The 23,607-nt window shown below is 43.6% G+C and overlaps 1 protein-coding gene across 13 annotated transcripts in view; it reads left to right on the forward strand.

Annotated features, from left to right (window-relative positions):
• CADPS (calcium dependent secretion activator) overlaps positions 1-23,607 on the forward strand; it is a 334,379-nt gene that overhangs the window by 279,487 nt on the left and 31,285 nt on the right. For all 13 annotated transcript variants that reach the window (XM_079958109.1, XM_079958115.1, XM_079958104.1 and 10 more), the window contains 2 exons: positions 8,378-8,410; positions 12,633-12,740. In XM_079958109.1, the coding sequence (XP_079814235.1) occupies positions 8,378-8,410; positions 12,633-12,740 (141 nt within the window). The remainder of the gene's footprint in view (positions 1-8,377; positions 8,411-12,632; positions 12,741-23,607) is intronic.

The following is a 23,607-nucleotide window of genomic DNA, read 5'->3' on the forward strand; positions in this document are numbered from 1 at the left end:
AGTGGCCTACCAGATGCAGAAAACCCCATGTTCAATCCCAGACATCTCCAGGCAGGGCTGGGAGAGTTCCCTATCTGAAATCCTCGAGAGACTCTGCCAATCAGAATATACAATACTAAGCTAGATGAACCAATGGTCAGACTTAGTATAAGGCAGCTTCCTATTCTCCTTTGTCCCCATGTTGATGTATGGAGGAGGTCTGTATATAGATCAGAATTTCTGTCCCTTTAATAAACTGCTGGATCAGGGCAATTAACTATAATGGGGTTCAAAGACAGAGATATAGACTTGGTTTAGGTGTAAACATTTCCGATGAAACATGAGCATGGTGTTCACTCTCCCCAACCCCAACCCCCTTGCCTTCCTCCCCTCGCAAACTGAGCTTTGAGGAAGGTATAATGGTTTGTTAAACCACAGTTTCCTGTGACATCCAAACCAGGAAAGTTGCTTTCCAAGCAAGTTGGATACCTTTCCCATGCAACATCACAAACAATAAACTACTAACTCAGCCAGGCAGCCAACCACATGTGGGGAACTTTACCACTTCCTAACTTTTAACACACAGGAGAATATGGGTGCTTCCACCAGTAACAAGTGGGGAAGAAAATTTTGTAGTCCCTTCCACTTCTCTTATTCTATGATAGACATGCTCTTATTGATCTGCTTTGAGCTCTGTTGCTCCTGTGGATGTTGCCGTCTGAGGTGGTTGCCTTGCCTTATGGGCTCTGGTGCTCACAATTTTTTGAAGGAAAGAATGTGTTTTGAAAGTGCTTTAAAGGTATTGTGTGTACACAGCCTCAGATGAATATGTTCGCTAACAAGGATCTTAAACTAGAGCTTGAATATTAATATTCTGGTATTAAACCATAGCTCCTTATTTCAAACACAGTTGTTACTAACTGGTTTAATTAAACTAGGTTGTAAGCACCAAGAAAGGAAGGGGCAAAGGGACAGGGCGAGAAAGAAATGTTTGGTCTTGTTGTTTGCTCCCAGCTGCTAGACTGTAGCTTAGCAAGGCAAGAACTGAGCATCCAGACTGGGCCAAATATTACAGAGCTTTGGGGAGGTATCCCGTATGCTTACAACACTATGCCTAAAAGAAGCATCAGCAGGGTAGCATAATTCTCTAAGTCTGTAGCATCATCCTTAATGCAGAATAACAAGAAGCATTGTTCTTATTATAGTCCATTTGCTTCTCCTTTCACTATACAAACAAATCATTTCAAATAGCATTGTCAGATTTTTTTTATTATTATAAAAAAAATCTCCAAACACCCAGCCTTCTACCAACTCCTTTTATCAAACATTGTCCACTTGCTTAGAAAATGACATGTCACCAGGGGTCTTATGACAAGCCGTTTTATCACCTAGTAGGATACCCTCATTTTCAATTCTTGCTGTGAAATTCAGCTTAAAATTAATGCATCAGTTGTCTTAATAGCATTCTCACTAACCACATCATTATAAAATATTCTTTGGATTCCTCCCCCCTTAATGGAACATCATTCTACATTTAGTCAAGGAGCTGGAGAAAGATGTTTTCTACAGTCAATAGTGTTTCTTGGACCTGGAAGTCCAGTCATTAGGTGGGTATCTCTGCCTAAAGAAAAGAATTGCAACCAAGCTGATGACAGCTGCTCAAGATTCATTTCATCTGAAGCATCTCTTCGCTTTGAACAAGAGAGTGGGGAATGAATTACTGCTACATTAATTAAAACTAGAGAGTGTATTTTACCCCCAGGACAGGTTACTGGCAATCTTATTTTTGTTCGGCACAAATTTTTGTCATAAACTGAGAAATTTCATGGGAAAAGTCACATAATTCCTGATGAGCTGCAGCCTAGCAAAGAGATCACACAACATCCGGCAGCATGAAAATTGCAATGTATGTAGCCAAGTTTTACACTAAAGAAAAACAAGCAGTTGTGGTTGGCTGGTTGTTGTTTTTAGGGGGGGGGGAGAAGCTTAGGGTTGTTTTGTGAGAAGGCAGTGTGGAAGACAGACTGAGTCATTGCCATATTATATCTCAATTGCGGCAAATATTCCTTTTATTTTGCCGCGGTTCCGTGACTTCTTATTTCTGGTCTCTAATATTTTCTCTGCTTCTTGTTTTGTTACAGTAGCAAAACACATATTGTATTACTCTCTTCCTTTGCTGTGTCTACAAATACCTTAATGTCAGTGAGATAACAGTAACTAAGTTATTACTTTTTTGTAGATTATTTCCATTAGTTTTTAAGATATACAAATTGTTCTCAGCTACAGTATGTCCTCAAACAAACAGTTACTGTTTTTATGGTTGTTGCTACTTAACCTTCATTTAGTGTCTGCTATCCTAGATTAGAATGCGATTAACAGGTTTTTTTGAACGTTTTAAAATGCTTTCAGAATGTCTTTGATGCTATTGTTGTTGATGTATTTGAAGCGCGGGACTCCTTTGAGAGGAAGGGAGGCAGATATAAATTGAATGAAGAGAGAGAGAAAGAGAGACGGGAGGGGAGGGATAGTGTCTTCAACTAAAGAGTTGGGAGCCACAAGTACGTTGAGCCCCAGCCTACTGTGTATCACTCAAATAACAGTGCTGCCGTTTTGCTCTTTGTTGCGGTTTAGGAACCTAAGGCAGTGTTTTTCAACCACTGTGCTGTAGCACCCTGGGGTGCCTTGAATGATAGTCAGGGGTGCCGCAAGCAACACTGGCCTCTGTCCCTCTTTCTTTCCTTCCCTCCCTCCTCTGATGCCCTCTCACATCTCTGCCTCCCAAAGGCTTGCACAGCTGTTTGTTGCAGCAGCCCTGGCTACAAGCTCCCCAGGCGGATGGTGCCTCTGGGACTGGCCAGGGGGTGCTTCCCAGGCACCTGTGGAGCAGTGTGAGGAGGCACCTCTCTTTGCGACAGGGGGAGCAGCTCAAAGACCAGGGCTGGCAACTGTGGTTGCCCAGAGGACTCTCAGTGTGGCGTAGTGGTTAAGAGCGGTGGGCTCATAATCTGGTGAACCGGGTTCGCATCCCCACTCTTCCACATGCAGCTGCTGGGTGACTTTGGGCCAGTCACACTTCTCTGAAGTCTCTCAGCCTCAATCACCTCACAAGAGTGTTTGTTGTGGGGGAGGAAGGGAAAGGAGAATGTTTAGCTGCTTGGAGACTCCTTCGGGTAGTGATAAAGCGGGATATCACATCCAAACTCTTCTTCTTCAGGGAGAGGGGAGAGGAGAGGAAGTTGAAGGAACACTCCACAACAGAGGGTGTTTGAAAAATGGTTAGAGGCTGCCAGCTCTGAAGGCAAGGGGTGACATAACTGGGCCCCTGTGCCTCACAGGGGTGACACAGAAAGAATGTATTGAGGAAAGCAATACTGCATGTGCTGTCTCTGTGGGGGAGACAGGCCTCCTTCCTGCTCTCCTTCCTCTGCTAAGTTTAGTCACTTTAAAAACGCAAATTCCATGCTAGGGATCATTAGGGAAATGATTGAGAATAAAGCTGCCAATATTATAATGCAAATCTGTGGTGTGACCACACTTTTGAGTTGGGTGAAGAGCTCTGGTTACAACCTTAACTCAAAAGTGATGTTGCAGAATGGGGAAAGTTACAGGAAAAGGCAACCAGAGTGATCATGAGGTTGGGAAGGTTACAACATTTGGGGCTTTTCCATTTCAAACAAAGGCGAAGTTTGTAGTTTGCAAACATGGTGAGAAGAAATGGAATAGGCCTCTCATAAAACTAGAACTCGGGGCCACCGAATGAAGCTGAATGTTGAAACATTCGGGACACACAAAAAAGTACTTCTTTGCACAGGACATAGTTAAAGCATGGAATTTGCTTTCTCGGGATGTACTGACAGCCACCAGCATGAATGTCTTTCAAAGGGTTTAGGTAAATTCATGGAGGATGAGGCTGTCAATGGCTTCTGGTCTTGATCACTACATCATACCTTCCATATCGAAAGCAATATGCCTTTGCTTCAGGAGTGGTTGCTATGCACTTGGCCATAGGAGCCAGCTCCTAGGGACCATGGGGGGTTTGCCCCCCTCCAATAAAATATTTGAGGGGCTTGCCCCCCCCCCAGAAAAAGGCAATGCCATTCAAATGGGGTGTGTGCACTGCATCATGTGTGGGGCAGGGCTTACCTGGGCTCCCACAATACTCCATTCACGTTGGCACCCCTGCACCTGGCCTCCTGGCAGCGGAGTCAATACCATTGAATGGGAAGGGCAAGGTGGTAGGGAGGGTCGGTCGGTGCTGTGTGGCTTGTTTAGTGGAGCCGTTCTGGCTCGCCCACTGATGCACCTGTACCATGCTGCAGTCACCTGCCAGGTTTGATTACCCCAGTGATGGAGACAATGATCTCGAACCTTCCTGATGTTCGAGTCTGTCCAATTTACTTTTTTGTCAGGGGGAAATAATAAGTGGTAGCTGGACATGCAGCCTAGGCAGGGACGGTGGGGGATATTGAAGAGTAACACAGCATTGGTATGTGGTCCAATGCACATTCACATCCAGCGTAATGTGCTATGAGGCACAGCAGTAGGTACTTGACTACTTTTTTTAGGCAAGGGAGCAAGATTCCCAGGGGGGATCAGAATTTCATAAATATCCACTACATTCTGGGCTTTCCATTGATATTAGAGGAGAAGGGAGGGATGGTGGCAAAGTGCAGAGCCCATCCAAAGGTTCACCTTAAATCCTTTTGGAATTCAAAGTCCATGGTAATTTATAAATTAAAGGTAAAGAAAGGTAGGTCCATTAGGTCCAGTCGCAGACAACTCTGGGGTTATGCGCTCATCTCACTCTAGGCCGAGGGAGTCAGCGTTTGTCTGCAGACAGCTTCTGGGTCAAGTGGCCAGCATGACTAAGCCGCTTCTGGCGAACCAGAGCAGCGCACGGAAACGCCGTTTACCTTCCCACCAGAGTGGTACCTATTTATCTGCTTGTACTTGACGTTCTTTTGAACTGCTAGGAGCTGGGACCGAACAACTGGAGCTCACCCCTTCAAGGGGATTTGAACCGCCGACCTTCTGACCAGCAAGCCCTAAGCTCTGTGGTTTAGAACACAGCGCCACCTGCGTCTCAATTTATAAATTATGCCTTCTTGATTCTAACTTTCCCTGAATAGGGTATTTTTAAAATAGGTGTGTGACAGTGATCCCCCCCCCAAATACCTTTTAACTGCACATGGCTTGATTTTAGTGGTCCTATTTAGTGGTTCCTTGCTTTGCAGTCTCAAACGATGCATTTCCCAACTGGAACATGTAATTTATTCATCGCAAGATGCAGGTGTGTGCCTGCGTGTGTGTCTAATATTTAGGCTATTTTACCTGTAGCTTTCGAAATATTTAGAAGCAGGTGAGCATTTACAACCCAAACAAGGATGCTGATCAGTGATTTATTCTAATTAGATACATGCTTGCTATAGAAATTCTCAGCCCTGCAGATGGGATGCATTATGGTACCTTTGCAAAAGGGTCTCTCTGTCCATCTGGAAACCATTCCGTTAGATATGTTAACTCGGAAATTCATGGACTTCCCCCCCCCCCAACAACAACAACAACACATTCTGTTGCCAGCTGCAGAGATAACCCATTTGCTTTTACATTGCCTACCGAGAAGGGCCACAGAAAGGAGGGAAGAGCTTGTGACATTAATAATGCTGAAGGCATGATTGCAATACCAAATGCCCATAAGTCATTGTTCCCAACTCCATACCAGCCAGAGGCCCTTTCTTACATTATTCTGGTGGGATGGGAGCAGGGCTCTTTATCAGCTGGAACTCATTTCCGGCACCTCTCAGGTGGGCACCATTGTCATTATGAGAGAACAAAGGAAGCGTTTGTGGTGAGTTCCGGCTCCTCTTTTTCTAGAAAACTAGCACTGGATGGGAGTCATTGCAATGCATTAAAACATAAGAGCCTGTTGGATCCAGCCAATGGCCCATCTGGTCTAGCATCCTGTTCTCACAGTGGTTAACCAGATGCCTATGGGAAGAAGAAGAAGAAGAAGAAGAAGAAGAAGAAGAAGAAGAAGAAGAAGAAGAAGAGTAGTAGTTTAGATTTGATATCCCACTTTATCACTCCCCTTAAGGAGTCTCAAGGCAGCTAACAATCTCCTTTCCCTTCCTCCCCCACAACAAACACTCTGTGAGGTGAGTGGGGCTGAGAGACTTCAAAGAAGTATGAATAGTCCAAGGTCACCCAGCAGCTACATGTGGAGGAGCGGGGAAGCGAACCCAGTTCACCAGATTACAAGTCTACCGCTCTTAACTACACCACACTGGCTCCCACTAGCAAGACCTGAGCACAAAAAGAGCCCTCTCACCTCCTCCGGTTTCCAGCAGCTGGTATTCAGAAGCATCTGTTCTCTGACTGTGGAGGTAGTAGCCATTCCTCTGCCACCAGTGTTCTGTGAGAAGCTCCAGGCCACATGGATGGAGGTGCAGTATGGCCTTCACCCAGTCTGACATGGGGCTTCTCATATTACTTTGGCAGCCCAGGATGAAGACACACTGTAGAAGCTCCAAACCCAACAGAGCAATAAGAAAGGAATCATCCCACTGAAGCCACAGGGACAAGCTTTTATTTCTGAAACAAATCTTTAGTGATTCATCTAGTACTCTGTTCTGTATTTCTGGAATTTTTCTTAAAGCATGTACCAAATATTTGTCTTAAAATCATATTATTATTATTATTATTATTATTATTATTATTATTATTAATGAATTTATATATCACCCTATACCCAGAGGTCTCAGGGTGGTTCACAGAATAAAATCAAGATATAAAACCTCAAAATATATAATCAAAATACAAACGACAACCCAATCACACACAAACACACACACCAAAAAACCCACATTTTAAAAGAGCATAGGATGTCAATCAAATCAACCAAAGGCCTGGTTAAAAAAAAAGGAAGGTTTTGCCTGGCGTCTTAAGGTGTATAATGAAGGCGCCAGGCAAACTTCCCTGGGGAGAGTATTCCACAGATGGGGAGCCACTGCAAAGGAGGCCCGTTCTCATGTTGCCACCCTCTAGATCTCTCGAGAAGGAGGCACAGGAAGAAGGGTCTCAGAAGATGATCTCAGGGTCCGGGTAGGTTCATATGGAAAGAGGCATCCCTTGAGGTATTGCGGTCCTGAGCCATTTAAGACTTTATAGGTCAAAACCAGCACTTTGAATTGGGCCCGGAAACTAACTGGTAGCCAGTGCAGTCAGACCAGGATCAGTGCAATGTGTTCAAACTGTCTTGCTCCGGTGAGCAACCTGGCTGCTGAATTCTACACTAGCTGAAGTTTCTGAACTGTCTTCAGACTCAGCCCCACATATAACACGCTGCAGTAATCTAACCTTGAGGTTACCAGAGCATAGACAACAGTAATTAGGCTATCCTTGTTCAGATGGGCCACCAGCCGAAGCTGATGGAAGGCACTGAGGCCACCTGAGCCTCAAGCAACAGCAAAGGATCCAGGAGTATCCCCAGGCTACGAACCTTCTCCTTCAGAGGAAATGTAACCCATCAAGAGCAGGTGATTCCCACCCATCTGGTCTAGGGAACCACCCACTAACAGTGTGTCAGTCTTATTTAGATTGAGTTTCAGTTTGTTGGCTCTCATCCAGTCCATTACTGTGGCAAGACACCACTTCCACTGCCTCACCTGCAGATGTAAAGGAGAAACAAAGCTGAGTGTCATCAGCATACTGCTGACAACGTATTCCAAACCTCTGGGAAACCCCACCCAGCGGTTTCATGTAGATGTTAAACAATGTAGGGGATAGGACTGAGCCCCACGTTGAAGGTTCCAAGGGGCTGAAAAGCCCAAGCAACACCCTCTGGGAACGACCATCCAAGTAGGACTGGAACCACCGCAAAGCGGTGCCACCCACCCCTAGTTCAGACAGTTGCTCCAGAGGGATGCCATGGTTGATTCTATCGAAAGCCGCTGAAAGATCAAGAAGAATTAACAGGGAGCTGTTTCCCTTGTCTCTGTCTCTCAACAGAGGTCATCATACAGGGCGACCAAAGCAGTTTCTGTGCCAAAACAGGGCCTAAACTCCCATTGAAATGGATCCAGAAAATCAGTTTCTTACAAAAGCGCCTGGATCTGGTCTGCGATCACTCACTCCACAACCTTGCTCAGGAAAGGGAGATTAGCAAGTGGCCTATAGTTAGTTAGGTTTTATCTTCTAAGTGGTTCAGTATGCTTAATTAGAATCTATCCTTCAGTGCCATGTACATTGAATTGGTCCAATAATTACTGCATTTTTATTTTTTAGTAATACTGCTAAGTTGTCCTATTTTGCTTCCCTGGTGGTGGTGGTGGTTGTTGTTGTTGTTGTTGTTTGTATAGCTCGAAAGCATAATTTAAAATTGGCTATTTTTCTCTTTCAGGTGAAGGCAGCTTCCAAATACGTGGATGTGCCCGTAAGCACACAAAAATTACGATAATTTTTGCAATAGTTCCTGCTATGTATTTTTAGAAGAAGAAAAAATGGAGTTGCTTTTTCTTCCCCTTTAAATCCTGTCTTAGCTAATGGTGTACTATAGACTCCTGTTTACAAAAGTTTCTGAAAGCTGATTTATCCTGAAAGTTTCCTGTTAATTTTACCCTATAGACATGCTTTCATTTATGATTCTCTGTCCCTTGCATCATATGCTGTTTATCATCCACCAATATGTAAAACAGGGCCCAGAGTCTAAATGTGGCCTCCAAGGGATGTCACTACAGCCACAGAACTTTTCTGAATTTGGGCACAACCTGCCATTAGCATGAAAAGGGTAACTTCGCACTAACTCTGTAACAACAGCAGCGTTGGACCAAAGCTGCAGACTACCAACTACAAATTCCCTCTTTAAAATGTTGGCTCAGACTACAACTATACCACTGTAAGTGGTAAGTGTGGGAAGGCCCTAAGATGAGTAGTAAACTATCTTTGGCGATCACTCATAGCTGAATAAGATTGTCTTCCATAAACACAGTTTTAACAATGAGTCCGTAGGTGACTGTGGAGGCCAATTCTGGATCCACACGTCCTTCCACAAGGACTTACTGGGCAGGAGGAGGCAACAGTCCCAGGAAACGAAGGAAGATACTGTCGCGCATTTGAGTGGCATTGTGGGAAGTGGTTCCTGAGAGCTACCAGCATCTTGAAACAATGGCTTTGAAGAACAGGCTGCAAAGATGGGGGTCTGTCGTAATTGTGGTACACAGGCAGTACAAGGTCTAAAATGAGGCCTGGCCAGAAGAGGGGGCTTGTGAGGCTGAAGAAGGGAGAGAGAGCAATAGTTCAGTTTGCTAGGCCTAGCAAGAGGGAAATTACCGGTAAAGCCAAAACAGAGGTCAGGAATGTACATTAGGAAATTTAAAAACTCATCATTCTTCCATTCTTTCTTGTTGTCTTTCCCAGGTGGCAAGCAACAATATAAGCAATAAAAATGTAACACAGCATTATTAATAAAGATTCTTAAAATTAAAAAATACAAAATACAAAAAAATTCAAAAATGCCAAAGCAGTAAAATAGAAACCATTTCCAACCACAGCAATACAAAAATATAATGGCAGCATGTCCAGCAAACAGCTTGGCTAAAAACCATAAAAACTCCAGAAGGACTTTTACAGAGGCCCAAACTACCTTATTCAAAATCAGATAAACTGATGGGTCAGTTCTTACTAACATAATTTAAGTGTAACCCAGATAGGCAGAAATGTTGAATTGGTGCTGTGTATACCAAAACCAGCCTTGAACATTTCTGCAAAATAACCACATTATATCATTCTTATAAGGGCAGATAGTGCTGCTGCCTGCATCTCTCTATTCAGAGCTTGGATTATAATGAAGAGAACTCTTAAAGATCTCAGGCAAAGCACTCTGCTTGCCAGAAATTAACATTTAAATTAAGTTTAAGTGCAGTATATAAATGTTGGTGGGAGTCAAGGATTATGACTGATAAACAGGAGGCAATTGCAGACAGACTTTTTTTAAATGAGAATTTATAAACATGAATGACTACTTTTAACTTTACAAATATGGATCCATATGTAGAATTTGGAAGATAAAGATGTTTACATATTAGTACAGAGAAGCTATATGTGGTTTTGATCAGTAAACTGTTTTGCTTACTTCAGTATATATTTATGGAATTTACAGGCAGAGTTTAGAATTTATTCCTTTTTCTTTTCACATTATGAAACATCATGACCGTTGTTTTGAAACCTTCCCACCCAAGTAGTCTAATCCACCAAATACCTGGTTACATAATATGTAGGTGCCTGGGGAGAGTTTTGCACAAATGGGAAGCCACCACAGAAAAGACCCCGTCTCATGCTGCTACCCTCCAGACTTCTCATGGCCCCTCTCCTGGAGGGAGCGCATGAAGAAGGGCGTCAGATTATGATTGCAGGGTATTAGGAAAATACCTGCCCCCCATGGCTCAGGAACCTTGACATCAGGTTCCGACAACACCTATAGATTTGATATCTGCTTTCAGCCATAGGGGATTGCCAATCTCTGGACCATTACAGCATCAGACGGTGTGATTGCAGAAACTACAGGTGGGACATAAAATCACAGAATTGTAAAGTTGGATGGGGTCCCAAGGCTCATCCAGTCCAACCCTCTGCAATGCAGAAGTCTCACCTAAAGAACCTCTGTATAAAACCTCCAGCCAGGCAGAGCAGGTAGGCATGTGGGAATGTTGGAGAAAGCAGCTGAGCATGGCAAGCTGGAATGAAAAGGGGATGTCAGAGCAGCTAAATGGAATACCCTCCTCAACTCCCTTCCTTGCAGAGGAAACCAAGAAGGGGAAAATAATGTAGGAAGAGACCCTATGGAGGCACCTTCCTTCTCGCCATCCCGGTCTCAGCACTTAGTGGGATCCTGAAGAGTGGGACAATACAGTATGTTCTACAAGGGGACTATTGCAATCTGATTTTCACAATGAAGTTGGTGCCTTCACTCCCTTTGTTCCCCTAACCCATCCAATAATCTCAATTGACTGGCAAATTCTTTCAGTGGTGGGGAAACTCCCCAAACCTGTGCAGTCAGGAGAGCTTTGAGGTTTTATCTCTAGGTAAAAGCTTAGCTCTCTTAGCATCAACCAGATAACAATTGCTGCATCTAATTCTGGAAATATGATTGTTTAGTACTGGAGAATTACAGCACTTTTTATTGCATCCTAAAGCTGGCACAATCCGCTTGCAGGAAATTGCTTGAAAAAATATAACCGCCACGTTTACATTGTCCTCATTGTTTTTTAAATTAATACCTTGTCATTGTTTCAGTAGGTGTTAAAAATGTTACTGGCAGCTCTGGGGCCAACCATTGGCCCTTTGCTTGATAATTGTATTTCTATTTTAATATATATATCTATAAACTACCTTCCCACTGCTTCTCAAACTGTCCTAATTTTCACCCTGGAAATTACAGAGAAGTGTTAACTAACTTCAATTTACAGTGGCTGACAATCACATCTCATACAGAAAATGATACTTTGTGATCTGCGGTAAATCACAGTAATACAAGTAATGACACCCATTACGAAGAAACTTCCAATGTGCCACAGACATTTAAGATTTGTGTGGCAGCTTTCATAATGACTCTTGTTTCAGCAGTTTAATGGGTTCCCTCTGAGATAAGTTCGATTCCAACATATGAAGGAGTGTGAACTTACTTAGTGATGATTTTCTCCCAAATTATCTCCACGGCTTGCATCTTGTGAGGGAAACACAAACTGTGCCATGAGCATCACAGATACCGCAAGCTTTAGAAGTTCTGGTTTTGGGGAGACAGACTCCTCAGACAGGTTGGAGACTGAACAGAGGAGTCCTGTGCACGTTTACTTAGAAGTAAGTGCCACTGTGTCCCAGCAGACCCGGGATTGCAGCCTTAGTAGCTATTTAGCATTTAGGGCCCAATCCAGCAAAGGTTTCAACAAGGGAAAGTCTGCTAAACTTTTCCACTACAATCAATACACTGCTGAAGTATTTGTGCCCTTACCAGATGTATAGAAATAAAAGATAAAACTGCAAACTCTTTTTTATAATGTGTGGTTCTGAATGGCGTTTTAAAAAATATATATACATGTACCTATTTCAAATGCCTTAGGGGAAAGAGACTTAGTGCTGGGTGTTAGCCTTCTAACATTGTATAATAGGAGATTTGCGTACAGATAACGCAAGGGGTGGGGTGGGGGGCTGAACCCAGCAGGAGTTGTTGCTTTGCTAATTAGGTCAATAGTACCAAACATTGCAAGAGAGGACTTCCTGGCACCAAGAGCGTCAAGGGAAAGTCTATATCCATCTAAGCCGCTTCCCTCCAGGCGAAAGAGAAAGAGAGATAGTCTGTGCATACGGTGATCTTCTACGCTATGCAAGCTGCACTTAGTGTTGCTTCAGCTGCCTACCAAGCAAGAGCTGACACCCAAATATGTCACAGATACTCTGGTAGGAAAAGGAACCTCCGCCACAGTGTCAGGGAGAATAGAGCGCATGGCGGCAAGGGACAGGCGGACAGGAAGGATCCTTACAAATGAATAAATAAGCTTTTCTTGGGAAGATGCCATTTTCATGCTGGGTGTTTTGTGTTTTTTTCCCCCACCCTCCTCCTCTCTCCTCTCCTCCCTGCCCCACTCCTTTCCTCTGTGCAGAAACCAGGGATGGATGTCGCTGACGCCTACGTGACCTTCGTGCGCCATTCTCAGGACATCCTGCGTGATAAGGTCAATGAGGAGATGTATATAGAAAGGTTATTTGATGTAAGTAAATGCCTTCTCCGCCTTGGGGGAATCCAAGGAGGAGAAACTGCAAAATGTGGCAAAATGAGACAGGAGGATAAGTCACATTTTGAGATTAAATGATTACTTTTAGATTTTTTTTATTTTAAGTTTCCTTTTCCTTCTGATTGAAATTCTCTCAGCTCTCTGTCTGCTCTAATGTTCTACTTGGATCCACTTTGTCCCAGTTTCTCTCTCTCTCTCTTTCTCTCTCTAGATTTTTTAGATAAAAGCATCTTATATCAACATGTATCATCTTGTATCCGAAATGTGTTAGGCTGCAATCCTATGCTCCCTTACCAGGGAGTGAGCCCTGTTGAACACAGAGGGGTTTACTTCTGAGTAGATATGTATAGGATTTGCACTGCAAGTCATTATTATCATCAAAAGTCCTGTTTTTAAAAGGTGGGGGGAGAAGAAGTCAGATAGGGTGCATGTGCAATTTGACTTGGAGATAGCATTGTTACTGAAATACCATTTTTTAATTAAATGGTGGGAGGGAATGACCTTTCCCTCCAGGAAATCTAAGCATGATTTAAACATTTAAAGAAAAAATGATAAGTCCGATTTTTGCATTATAGAATACAATTGTAATGCTTTAAAACCAGAACTTTTAAAATCTGAAAACCTAGGTTTAAAACCTTGGAATAGGACGGCAGCTGTGGTGCCCGATAGCTCCCAAGTGTCAACTAAGATTGTATTTTGAATAGCATAGAGTGCATGTTCACAGACTTCTCTACCTTTCTGTTGCTTCTGCTGTGCAACACATTTTCTGCCCTAGCAATTGTGCAGTCTAGCATTGACGCTTGCAGCAGGTGCTTGACATTACTGTTTCAGTCACTTGTTTGGTTGGATCTCTGTTTATGTTGTTTTTGTGGCTGTAAAGCAGCTTCCTTTTTCTCCCTTTGCAACCTCTCAGCGCTTTCTCTCTCTCTCTCTCGCTCGTTCACTCGCTCTCATTTGTTTTGTGCTGTTTCTCTCCCCCACCTACCCAGTATTCTGGCATTTGGATGTGAATGCCTTCAGACCTACCAGCGCTTTATTGACGTGCTCCCTTGCTTGCATTGGGCAGGAAAAGCCTTTTCTCTCCCATCGTCACTGCCGCACCACCCCATACAAGTTCCTCTCCTGCTTGATACCCATCTTCCCCCCACCACTCCACCCCATTTTTCTTTTCCCACTGAAGCCTCTTCCCTACTGCATAATTCTCTCCTTTCACCGCCACCCTTCTCCCCCCCCCCCCCATATTCTCCAAGATTAAAATGGAACTTATCTCTCATGTCAAATGTTTTATCACATTATATCAAGTGGCATGAATTGGAGTCAAATAATCTTCCTGTGTACATCTTCTAGCATGACCCATATCCACTGAGAATGCCTCATTCATGCATAAAGCACTCCAGAGACTCCTTTCCTCTTAAGAGAATTTCAAGCATTTAAAAAAAAAAATGTCAAATACAAATCACCTATCCACTTGGCAATGACAAAGAGGCAGTCATTTCCATTCTGTTACAGATCTACTAGCGCTCTGCCTGCCTATTGCTGAAATTCTTCCATTAGCAGTACATTTCCCCGGGACTGTTCTTTTCAGTGCCAACCTTTCCTTTGAGCAGTTTCCAGTTTTGTGCAGATCCCAGCAGACGGATAGTTGATCGGAATTGAATTTCAGTTCAATCGAAACCATGGTCTATATAAGGTCACATCTCTCTGCTTAAGCTAGATTTTAAAAGGTTTAGGCCTCTGTCTTTGCAGAGGAGCCAACGCACAGCGAGAATTCGTTTGGCTTAAACGTTGCATTGGCATCCCCCCAGGAAGCACACCGCTATAAGCAAGATGAACTCCATTACAAGGCCACAGATAAACACTGTGTTCAAAACTGGGTTAAATTTGCAACATGCTCCCAATTTGGAACACAGCTCCAAAGAATATAAACTTAAGTTCCAGTGTAAGCACTAAAAACCATGCCTAGGGCACTCATTTTCTACTGCTTTCCACTGTCGCCCAACAGTTTGCATACTCAAGCCATTATTTTCTTTTCGATCTGGAAAAATTCAGATTAAAAACATTCTTTTTAATCTGGAAACATTCTGCAAAAGAGGAGGGGGCCCCTGCACCTTAAAGAGTCATGCTGAAGAGAGATGCCGCTTGCATAGCTATTCTGAAATTCCCTATTAAAAGTGAAGGAGCCCCACACACATACACACTTTTAACCAGGCTGCTCTATTAACATCCTGCAGTTGTGTGGCTTCCTCTTGGTGCACTTTGAGCCTTCGTGAGCATTTCTGAGCTGTTAAAGATACAGAAGCCTACTCTTCCTTTTATCTTGTCACCCTAGAGCAAGACCGGTGGGGAAGCTGTAGACCTGGACTACAGCTCTCATTCAGCCCTGACTATTGGCCATACTTCCTGGGGCTGTTGGGAGTTGGAGTCAAACAACATCTAGAGAGCCGTAGGTTCCTCACCCCTTCTGTAAAACATGGATGGAGATCCTGTTGTCCTCCAGTTGTTGTTGTTGTTGTTGTTGTTGTTGGGATACAACTCCCATCAACCCTGACTCATTCGTCATGGTGCCAGGGGCTGATGGGAGTTGGGAGTCTCAACAACATCCCGTCAACCCTGACTCATTCGTCATGGTGCCAGGGGCTGGTGGGAGTTGGGAGTCTCAACAACATCCCTGCTCTAAAATAGGTAACCCTCCCCAGTGGGCGCATTGACCTGGGCTTTCCAAGGTCTTACATTGCCTGCTTTGTTTCAGGGTGACCTAATGCAAAAGAGGATAGGGGACTCAGGTGGCACTGTGGGTTAAACCACAGAGCCTAGGACTTGCCGATCAGAAGGTCGAAGGTTCGAATCCCCGCAACGGGGTGAGTGCCCGTTGCTCGGTCCCTGCTCCTGCCAACCTAGCAGTTCGAAAGCATGTCAAAGTGCAAGTAGATAAATAGGTACTGCTCCAGCGGGAAGGTAAACGGCGTTTCCGTGCACTGCTCTGGTTCGCCAGAAGCACATTTGTCATGCTGGCCACATGACCCAGAAGCTGTACCCCGGATCCCTCAACCAAAAAAGCGAGATAAGCGCCGCAATCCCAGAGTCAGCCACGACTGGACCTAATGGTCAGGGATCCTTTTACCTTTAATGCAAAAGAGGATAGGGCTCTTTCTAGCAGAAGAGGAAAAATTAAGAGGAGCAGCTATACCTGCTGAAATTCCCTCTTCTACCCATGTATTAAAAGTGCAGGAGCTCTGTCTCCTTTTTCACAAAGCTGCCTACTTTCAGTGAATCTCAACAACAATGAAATACATCTTTGGCTTCAATCCTGTTGATATTTCCCTGAGAGTAAGCCCACCTGAACATAGCAGGGCTTACTTTCTGATTAAACATGCATAGAATTGGGGTGTTAATAAAATCACCCTCTATGTTGTGTTTTATTTCTGAAGGTGGTGTTCACATTGGATTCCTCCTTGCCTTTGTCACATATTCTCCACTTTTTATTTAAAAAAATTAAGTTATTAATATTATTGGCAACACATTTTCAAAAGGCTAATTTTGCTGTTTCTTTTGTTCCCGAGGCCATTCATTTTACACTGCTTTAGTGTTCATTACCTCCCCAGTTCCTCTTCCCCATGTGAGCCGTGATAGCAGAATTATTCTCCCTGGTGGATATTGGGGTATGCAGGAGATTATCTGAATATTACTGTGTGGTCTACATTTTAATCGCCTTTATTCTGTAAATTAGTCGGGTTTACTGTGGAATAAAGTCATCATTGTCATTTTAAAAATCTTCTCTTCAGGTCACTGGGGAAAGAAACAGATTGGCTAGTAAGTTAGTCTGACAATCAGCAGCTAACAAGGCTATTTTCTCCTCCAGGAGTTATTTACTGAAATTTCACATGACTTCTTTGTCCCATTGTACTAAACGGGTGGCCAGAAGGCCAGTAGTTATGAGAAAGAAACACAATAGTGTTATTGTGCATTTGTGTTTTCTCGGCTAGAGGTGTGTGGTTTATCTGCATGTCCATTCTAAAACTCTGATTTGAGGTTGTATGGCCAGTTTACATCTCTTGGGTTTTTGAGAGGTGATTTTAGCATCTCTTGTAATTTAGAAACAGTAGCATTGTGTTACCTGTCCCAGGTGGAGTCCTGTGGTGTTGTTTAAATGATAAGAGAGTTGTGATTGTGTATGGCTAGGGTTTGCTTGGGAATTTGGGGTGCAGGGTAACGTTCCCATGGGTCTGTAGCCAGGAGTGCTTTTTATCTGCTCATGCTGATACTCCAGCCGTGACTGCTTTGGGGGCGTGACAGCCTGCTGACCACAGTGGCCCCATGCATTGACAATCTCAGGACCTGATTACTGTAATCTCAGGACTTGATTTCATGTGGGGCTGCCCTTGTATCTGGTCCAGAAGCTGCAACTGCTACAGAATGCAGCTACTAGACTGCTCACAGGAACAGATTACTGGCAACATGATAATCCGCTGCTGAGAGAGCTGTTCTCGTTGCCGATTTGCTACCAACCCAGGTTTATGAATCCACAAAGCCCTGAACAACTTGGGCCCAGAGTACCTCAGGGAGCATCCGATCCCTTACCGTATGCTCCACCTTGAGCACTGAGGTCATGGGTAGGCAAACTAAGGCCTGGGGGCCAGATCTGGCCCAATCACCTTCCCAATCCGGCCTGCGGATGTTCCAGGAAACAGCATGTTTTTACATGAGTAGAATGTGTCCATTTATTTAAAATGCATCTCGGGGTCATTTGTGGGGCCTAGGAATTCATTCTTTCTTATTTCAAAATATTCTGGCCCCCCAGAAATTTTTCTTTATAACCAGCCAGTATCTACTGATGTTTTAGTGATGTGCTCATTGTAGATATTTATAGACTGTTTTTATTGTATTTTTTTTATTGAAAGCCGTCTTGATATATTTCATGAAAAGTGCAGGTTCTAAATAGTGGAATTAATGAATGAATGGCTGGCTGGCAGGCCGTTGGACACAGAGAGAGAACCAATGCTGTCAGGATGTCATTCCCTTGCAAATGGCTCATCTGATTGCCGTAGGACATAAGAGATGTGGGCTTTGGTGTCATTAAGATCCGTGTATTAAAACATACCAGCTCTTGGGAATTCAACTAACCAGTCCCACCAGCTTCAGCCCAAGCAAGGACAGCACAGTGGGGCTTGCACCCCTCTCCTCTCTTCATGTACCCCCACCCTATGAAATTGGCTAGGGGTGGGGAGAATCCCCAGAACAACATACAGTGGGGGGGAGGGGGATTGTTCTGTCTCGCAAGCTGCCCGGGTATATGTAAGTTAACAACAAGAAGTACTGCAAGTACGTAGAGTATGCAGGGCTGTAGGCGGTAATTCCTACATTGTGTGAAGCAACCCTGAATTACAGTACTGGGGCAGAAGGTAAGGGGAGCTCTGGCAGGTTCCTTTCAAAGGAGAGAACCCAAATGCAACACAAACAGTGACAACATGGCTGCATGGGAGCTTCCTTCCCAAGGCAAATGGCAGGCACATGAGCCCCTGTCTGGACCCAGACCATAGCAGGGGCAGGGTTAAAGCCCCTCTTCCTCTCCTCCCCCTTGCACTTCATGCCATGATCTCCCTCTAGATTCTGTCCCCCATGACTGCTGTATAGTAAAGCCCAACACAAGCATGCAAAGACCAACCATGTGATTAGTGTCGCATCTAGCTTGGCCCTGTGCCACCCTTGGCTTCAAGAGACTTCAAAGTCCATCGCCAATAGATCTCACAATGAGAACCATCGTTTTGGATATTGTGAAGAATGCATTCTTATAGACTTCTCCTCTGTAGCAGCAGAGTATCAAAAAATGAGATGAGAACCCAGGTGCCTATGTGGATATTGATGCCGAATCCACAAAAGGCGCAGATGGCATTTTCCCTCCTCTCAGATGATTAATCCAATATCTTGCCCCTTGCCCAAAAAAAATACTTTAAAAAACAACAACAACATGCTTTTGATATGAGAAATCAAATCATCCAGCGAAGCTCCCAAGATTGCAAAGATCTAAACAAAAATTAATTTATTTCCCCCCTCCCCTCCTTGTACTTCTTGAAGACACGAGCCTGCCTGACCAGAAGATAAGGATTAAAACAGATGTGCTTAGCAGCTAGTTCATCTGCTTAAGTCTAGCAGTCTCTGAGATCAGTGATTAAAAAGCCATCTCGAACTTTGATGAAATCCACAGCCCTGGTAATATGCAGGCCCTGATAGCTTTCTTTTGCAGAGCCCCTGTCTGTCTAAACCGGACGTAGGAAGCATTTGACTGGAGATGATATGTGGATTATATGGGTCAATTATACACTTAATCTGCCTTCTCTGCAGAGATTAAATGTTCATAGATTGACTCTGTGTATTTGGCTTGCCCTTGGCAGTTACCGGATCAGGAAGGTTGCCCTTACTGAAAAGTCTGGTAAGAACTTAATCATGCAGTGATAGGGCCCGATGATACTGGGATGCTAACTGCTCTATGCTTTTTCAGGAGACTTGACTTACCATTTCACTGTCACTTTACAATCAGCTGTACAGTATGTTAAGGTTACCAGACGTCCCCGTTTCCCGTTACAAACCAGTCCCCATACAAAATCCATTGAAGTTGAAAAGGGTCCCCGAATTCATTGAAAAAAATCTGGTAACCTTACAGTATGTGCCTGGATGTTTTCCTAGATGTATATATATATATATTTCCCCACTGTTGATGGAACCACTTAGAAAACACCTCTTCATACAGTGGATCTAAAAATGAGACTTCAGAACAAAAGGAAAATGTATTAACAAGCAGAAAAGAGAATGGCTTGGTCAATAGCATAACCCTCAACTGTCCCAATTAAATCGAGATATCCCATTTTTAGATGCCATACTCTCATGTGGGTCATGTAACTCACCCAGGAGCATGGCCCAGAAGATGTGTGTTCTGGTTTTTGGCTATGACAGGTTGGACTTACCTGACACAATTCATCCTGAGTTTGAACGGCTCCACCATGCACACAAGTTAACATGATATGGGTAGTTTGTGCAGAGATGTTCCCACTGTTTTGGAAGGAGGGGGAGTTTGCACAAATTGGGCCTCTCTATTGAGGCCCTGTTGGAAGTTCCAGCCTTAAGGGAGGCCCAGGGAGCCTTCTCAGCACTCCAGATGTGGAAAGCATTCCCCCTCCCCATGAGGTTACTGCCTTATAACCAGTCAAGACCACTGGTCCATCTTGCTCAATATTGTCAGTGTCTGCAATGACTGGCAACTGCTGTTCAGGGTTTCAGATGGGAACATTTTCAGCCCTAACTGGAAATGCCAGGGATTGAACCTATGACCTTCTGCATGCGGCTCATGTGTCTCTACCACTGAGCCACAGCCCTAGTACCAATGTTGTTCAGCTTTCGGAACCAGTTAAAGACCTGTGTTTCCTGGCAGGCATTTTAATGTAGAGGCATGCCTAGATCTCAGGTAACTGATGGTCTTGTTGATATTGCATCTTGTTTTAATATTTGTTGTTTTTATGTATTTGTTGTTGGGATTTCAGTGCAAAGGGCAGGATGTAAGGTTTTTTTGTGGAAATAAATAAATGTTAGATTATGTGTGCTATGAGGAAGGGGGCACACAAAAACCTAATCTTGCAGTGCAGGAAAGGAATCACGAGCTGGGTAAGCATGTGATCTGCCCCACTAGATTCAAAGAATATGGAATCAGGGCTCTGAGATCAGGTCTAAATGGTACATCTACCCAGTGCTTTTTTCTGGGGGGTACTCAAGGGTACAGAGAACCAGCAGTTTTTATTTTCAAATGTTAAAAGTGCGGCGCTGCTGTAACAACTTCATGGTGAGTACCAGCACTTTTTTTTCTATTATTTCTATTGCATGTACCGTGTTGTTAGGTGCTGTTGCTGTAAGCAAAGAGCAAACTGCTGCATGTGTTTTTGCTCTCGAGGAGTCTTGTGTGATGTGTGATATTTCCTGTCTGCCCCTCGTAATTGACTGCTCTTTTTCACTGTATTTGTTGGAACATATTTCATTAGGCATACTTATTATTGAAATGGAAGTTCAGTCTTTTGTTTCTGGAGTCTTTGCTCTTAAACTAATATGGCCAGCCCTGGTCAGGCAGGTTAATGCCAGTACTTTGACAGAGAAGCGTAGAGAAAAAGGGGGCTAGATTGTCTCCACAAGATTGGCCTCCCGGCTGCCACACAAACACACAAATTAATTCCTCCCAAGCTGCATCCCATGTGAACCTAATAATAAAGATTCACAGCACCATGTGATTAGGATAGTGTAGCAAACTATCAGAGGATTCTTAAGGTGAGAAGTGTGATACTTTCAGCACGCCACCCGAGTTTGCCTTCGAGCAGAAGCGTCTCATTACAACTCCAAACATCTCAAGGTGAGTGTAATGTTCGGAAACCTGTGTGAGATAGGCGTGGGAAAAGGGAGACGGAAGGAAGCCAAGAGTCCCTTTTGTTATTATGAATGACTGCCATGTTGCAGATCCACATCCATTGACGACAGAGATTCTTCTCATCAGTTTTAGTATGTCTCCATAATGTTGAGTCTGACAAAGCAACAACATGCCCTCTCCACAAACAAATCAGAATGAATGCTCATTAAATAGCCAGTGTTTTCTAATTTTCCTACAAACAAATCAGGATGGAAACTCAATAGGTTGGCTGGAAGCAACCTGAGCTGCTCAAAATGTGCATGCTCTTTTCAAGGATTTGGGCATTACTTAAGGCCTCTTGATATCCTGACTTTATTAATATGTATTGTCGTGACAGTGCAGAAAATAGGGTGCAGTTTCAAGTATGTAAGGCATGTGGGCCCAGGTTTGCAGGGCTACTACGGCATATCAGCAGCGCAGAGCCACACCAAGATATCTGATAGGGCGGCTACATGTCCTACTTTAGAGAGAGCAGTCCTCTACTTTGAAGGGCTGTCAGAGGACTGCTGTCTCTGTCAAGGTGTCCTCTCACTGAAGCACAAACTGGTTTAAAGATAACAATAAAAAGGGAGAGCAGGGACCTTGAAGTTGGTGACACCAGCCAGGAGACTGAACAGGCTCACCTGTCTCCTTCTCACAGCCCTCCCCCACTAGGGTGAGATGTAACACTTTTCTACTTAATGTTCAATATAATAATTATTTCCAAATTTGTATCTATAAATATAAAATATCAAATGCAAATTTTATGCAAATCGTTGTCCTCTTTTTTGAGCCATCTTATTGGAGCCAGAAAAGATCAGGTAGCTCTCTGTTTGAAGAAGTGCCTGGTCTAAACCTGGTTAAAAGACAAGGGAGATCAGGGGCCTTGCAATTGCCCATCACCTGGCCACGGCCTCACCCACTATGGTGAGATGTGCTGTATTTCTATTGAAATTATTGTAACTGTTTCTAAATTTTCAAATTAGCACGTGCAGATTTTTTGTCCTCTTTTGATTATGTGTAAATGACCACACTAGGTGGAGGGTCAGGGGTGGGGATTTCATTAATATGAGCACTGTATAAATCATTATTCCCCAGCACCCCAGATCTTTTGGACTGCTACTTCCACCATCCCTGCCCATCAGCCATTGGAGGTCTATTTCTCTGATGTAGATTTTTACAGGAGATGAAAGGGAAAACAGTTGTTTTGGGGGCTTCAAGAACATGCTCCCGTCACACCAACATGCTAGCCCTGAGGCATTTCTCAGCTTATCCTTAACTGCACATCCACTACCGAGAAAAGGACAAGAGAAAGGTTTAAGGGGGTTGATTAATAGTGGAAATGTTTTCTTGACAAATGCAGAAGAGTTGCACTTGTGTAAGAAATTGCTATCTATAGTATGTCAGAAGGTTTATTCCCTTGTGAAGTATTTAATTTAAGAAGGGCTTAGTCTAATTTATTTTAGATAGACTCTTAACAAAATAAGTCCTAGATTTGTCACTTGGCTTTGCATGCTTGTAGGAGTTTATGCTCCCAAAGATCTTTATCGAAGCAGCTTTTCGTGTTCCAGCAGACATTTGGTGAAGACAGTTAATTGGTTTTCTTTTCCAGGGGAGACTGTTCCACTAATCACTTCTACACTGGTGCAGACCCACGTATGTTAATGGGGCTGCATCAGTGTAAACAGTCGCCGAATTGCTGCTTGAGAAATCAGACCAATTATTCTGTTACTTGAAACTCTCACTGACATGTTTAGTGTCATATTTTCTGTGTCTGAAAATGTGGTTATATTTTTAATGGCAGATTGAAGGCATCAGACAATCCTGGGTTGGTTTGTGCTTTTTTTGGAGGAGTAGGGAGATTGCTGCTGGAATTAAATATTATATTGTCAAGTAGCCCAGCAGAAGACTGCTGTTTCTTTTCTCCTGAAAAGTTGTCACGTTAATGTTTATGAGCTATAATACAAAATGATTAGCCACCTTGGGTTATATCCAGTGAGGGAAGTACTTCTGCTCATGAAAGGCTCGGCCCCCAAAAAGCTACACCTGAGGGTTAGGAAGATATTCCACAACATAGAATAGAGGAGGTAAGAGGATCCGCAAAAATTGGATGCCCCACCTTCCCTGAGCAGAGGTTCTCCCACTTCCTAATGCCACACAATAGTACTGAGCACCACAAACAAGGAACCTGATGCATACTTTTCTTACAACTCTACCAGAATCAAACCTTGTTCAAGCTGTAGGATGGAACCAACATAATACAGTCAGCCTATGGCTAATCAGCTGGCATGTTTAACATGTATTTGGTTCCCTGTATCTCTATTGTGGTTGCATTTTATTTTCCTGCAAACAGCTCTTACCAGAACTTGCTGGTGGGCAGACAACGCAGGAGGTGTATTGCACTCATGATGTCCTGCTTTGTGG

Source organism: Podarcis cretensis (assembly GCF_951804945.1).
Source record: "Podarcis cretensis genome assembly, chromosome: 2".
NCBI classification, from domain to species: Eukaryota; Metazoa; Chordata; class Lepidosauria; order Squamata; family Lacertidae; genus Podarcis; species Podarcis cretensis.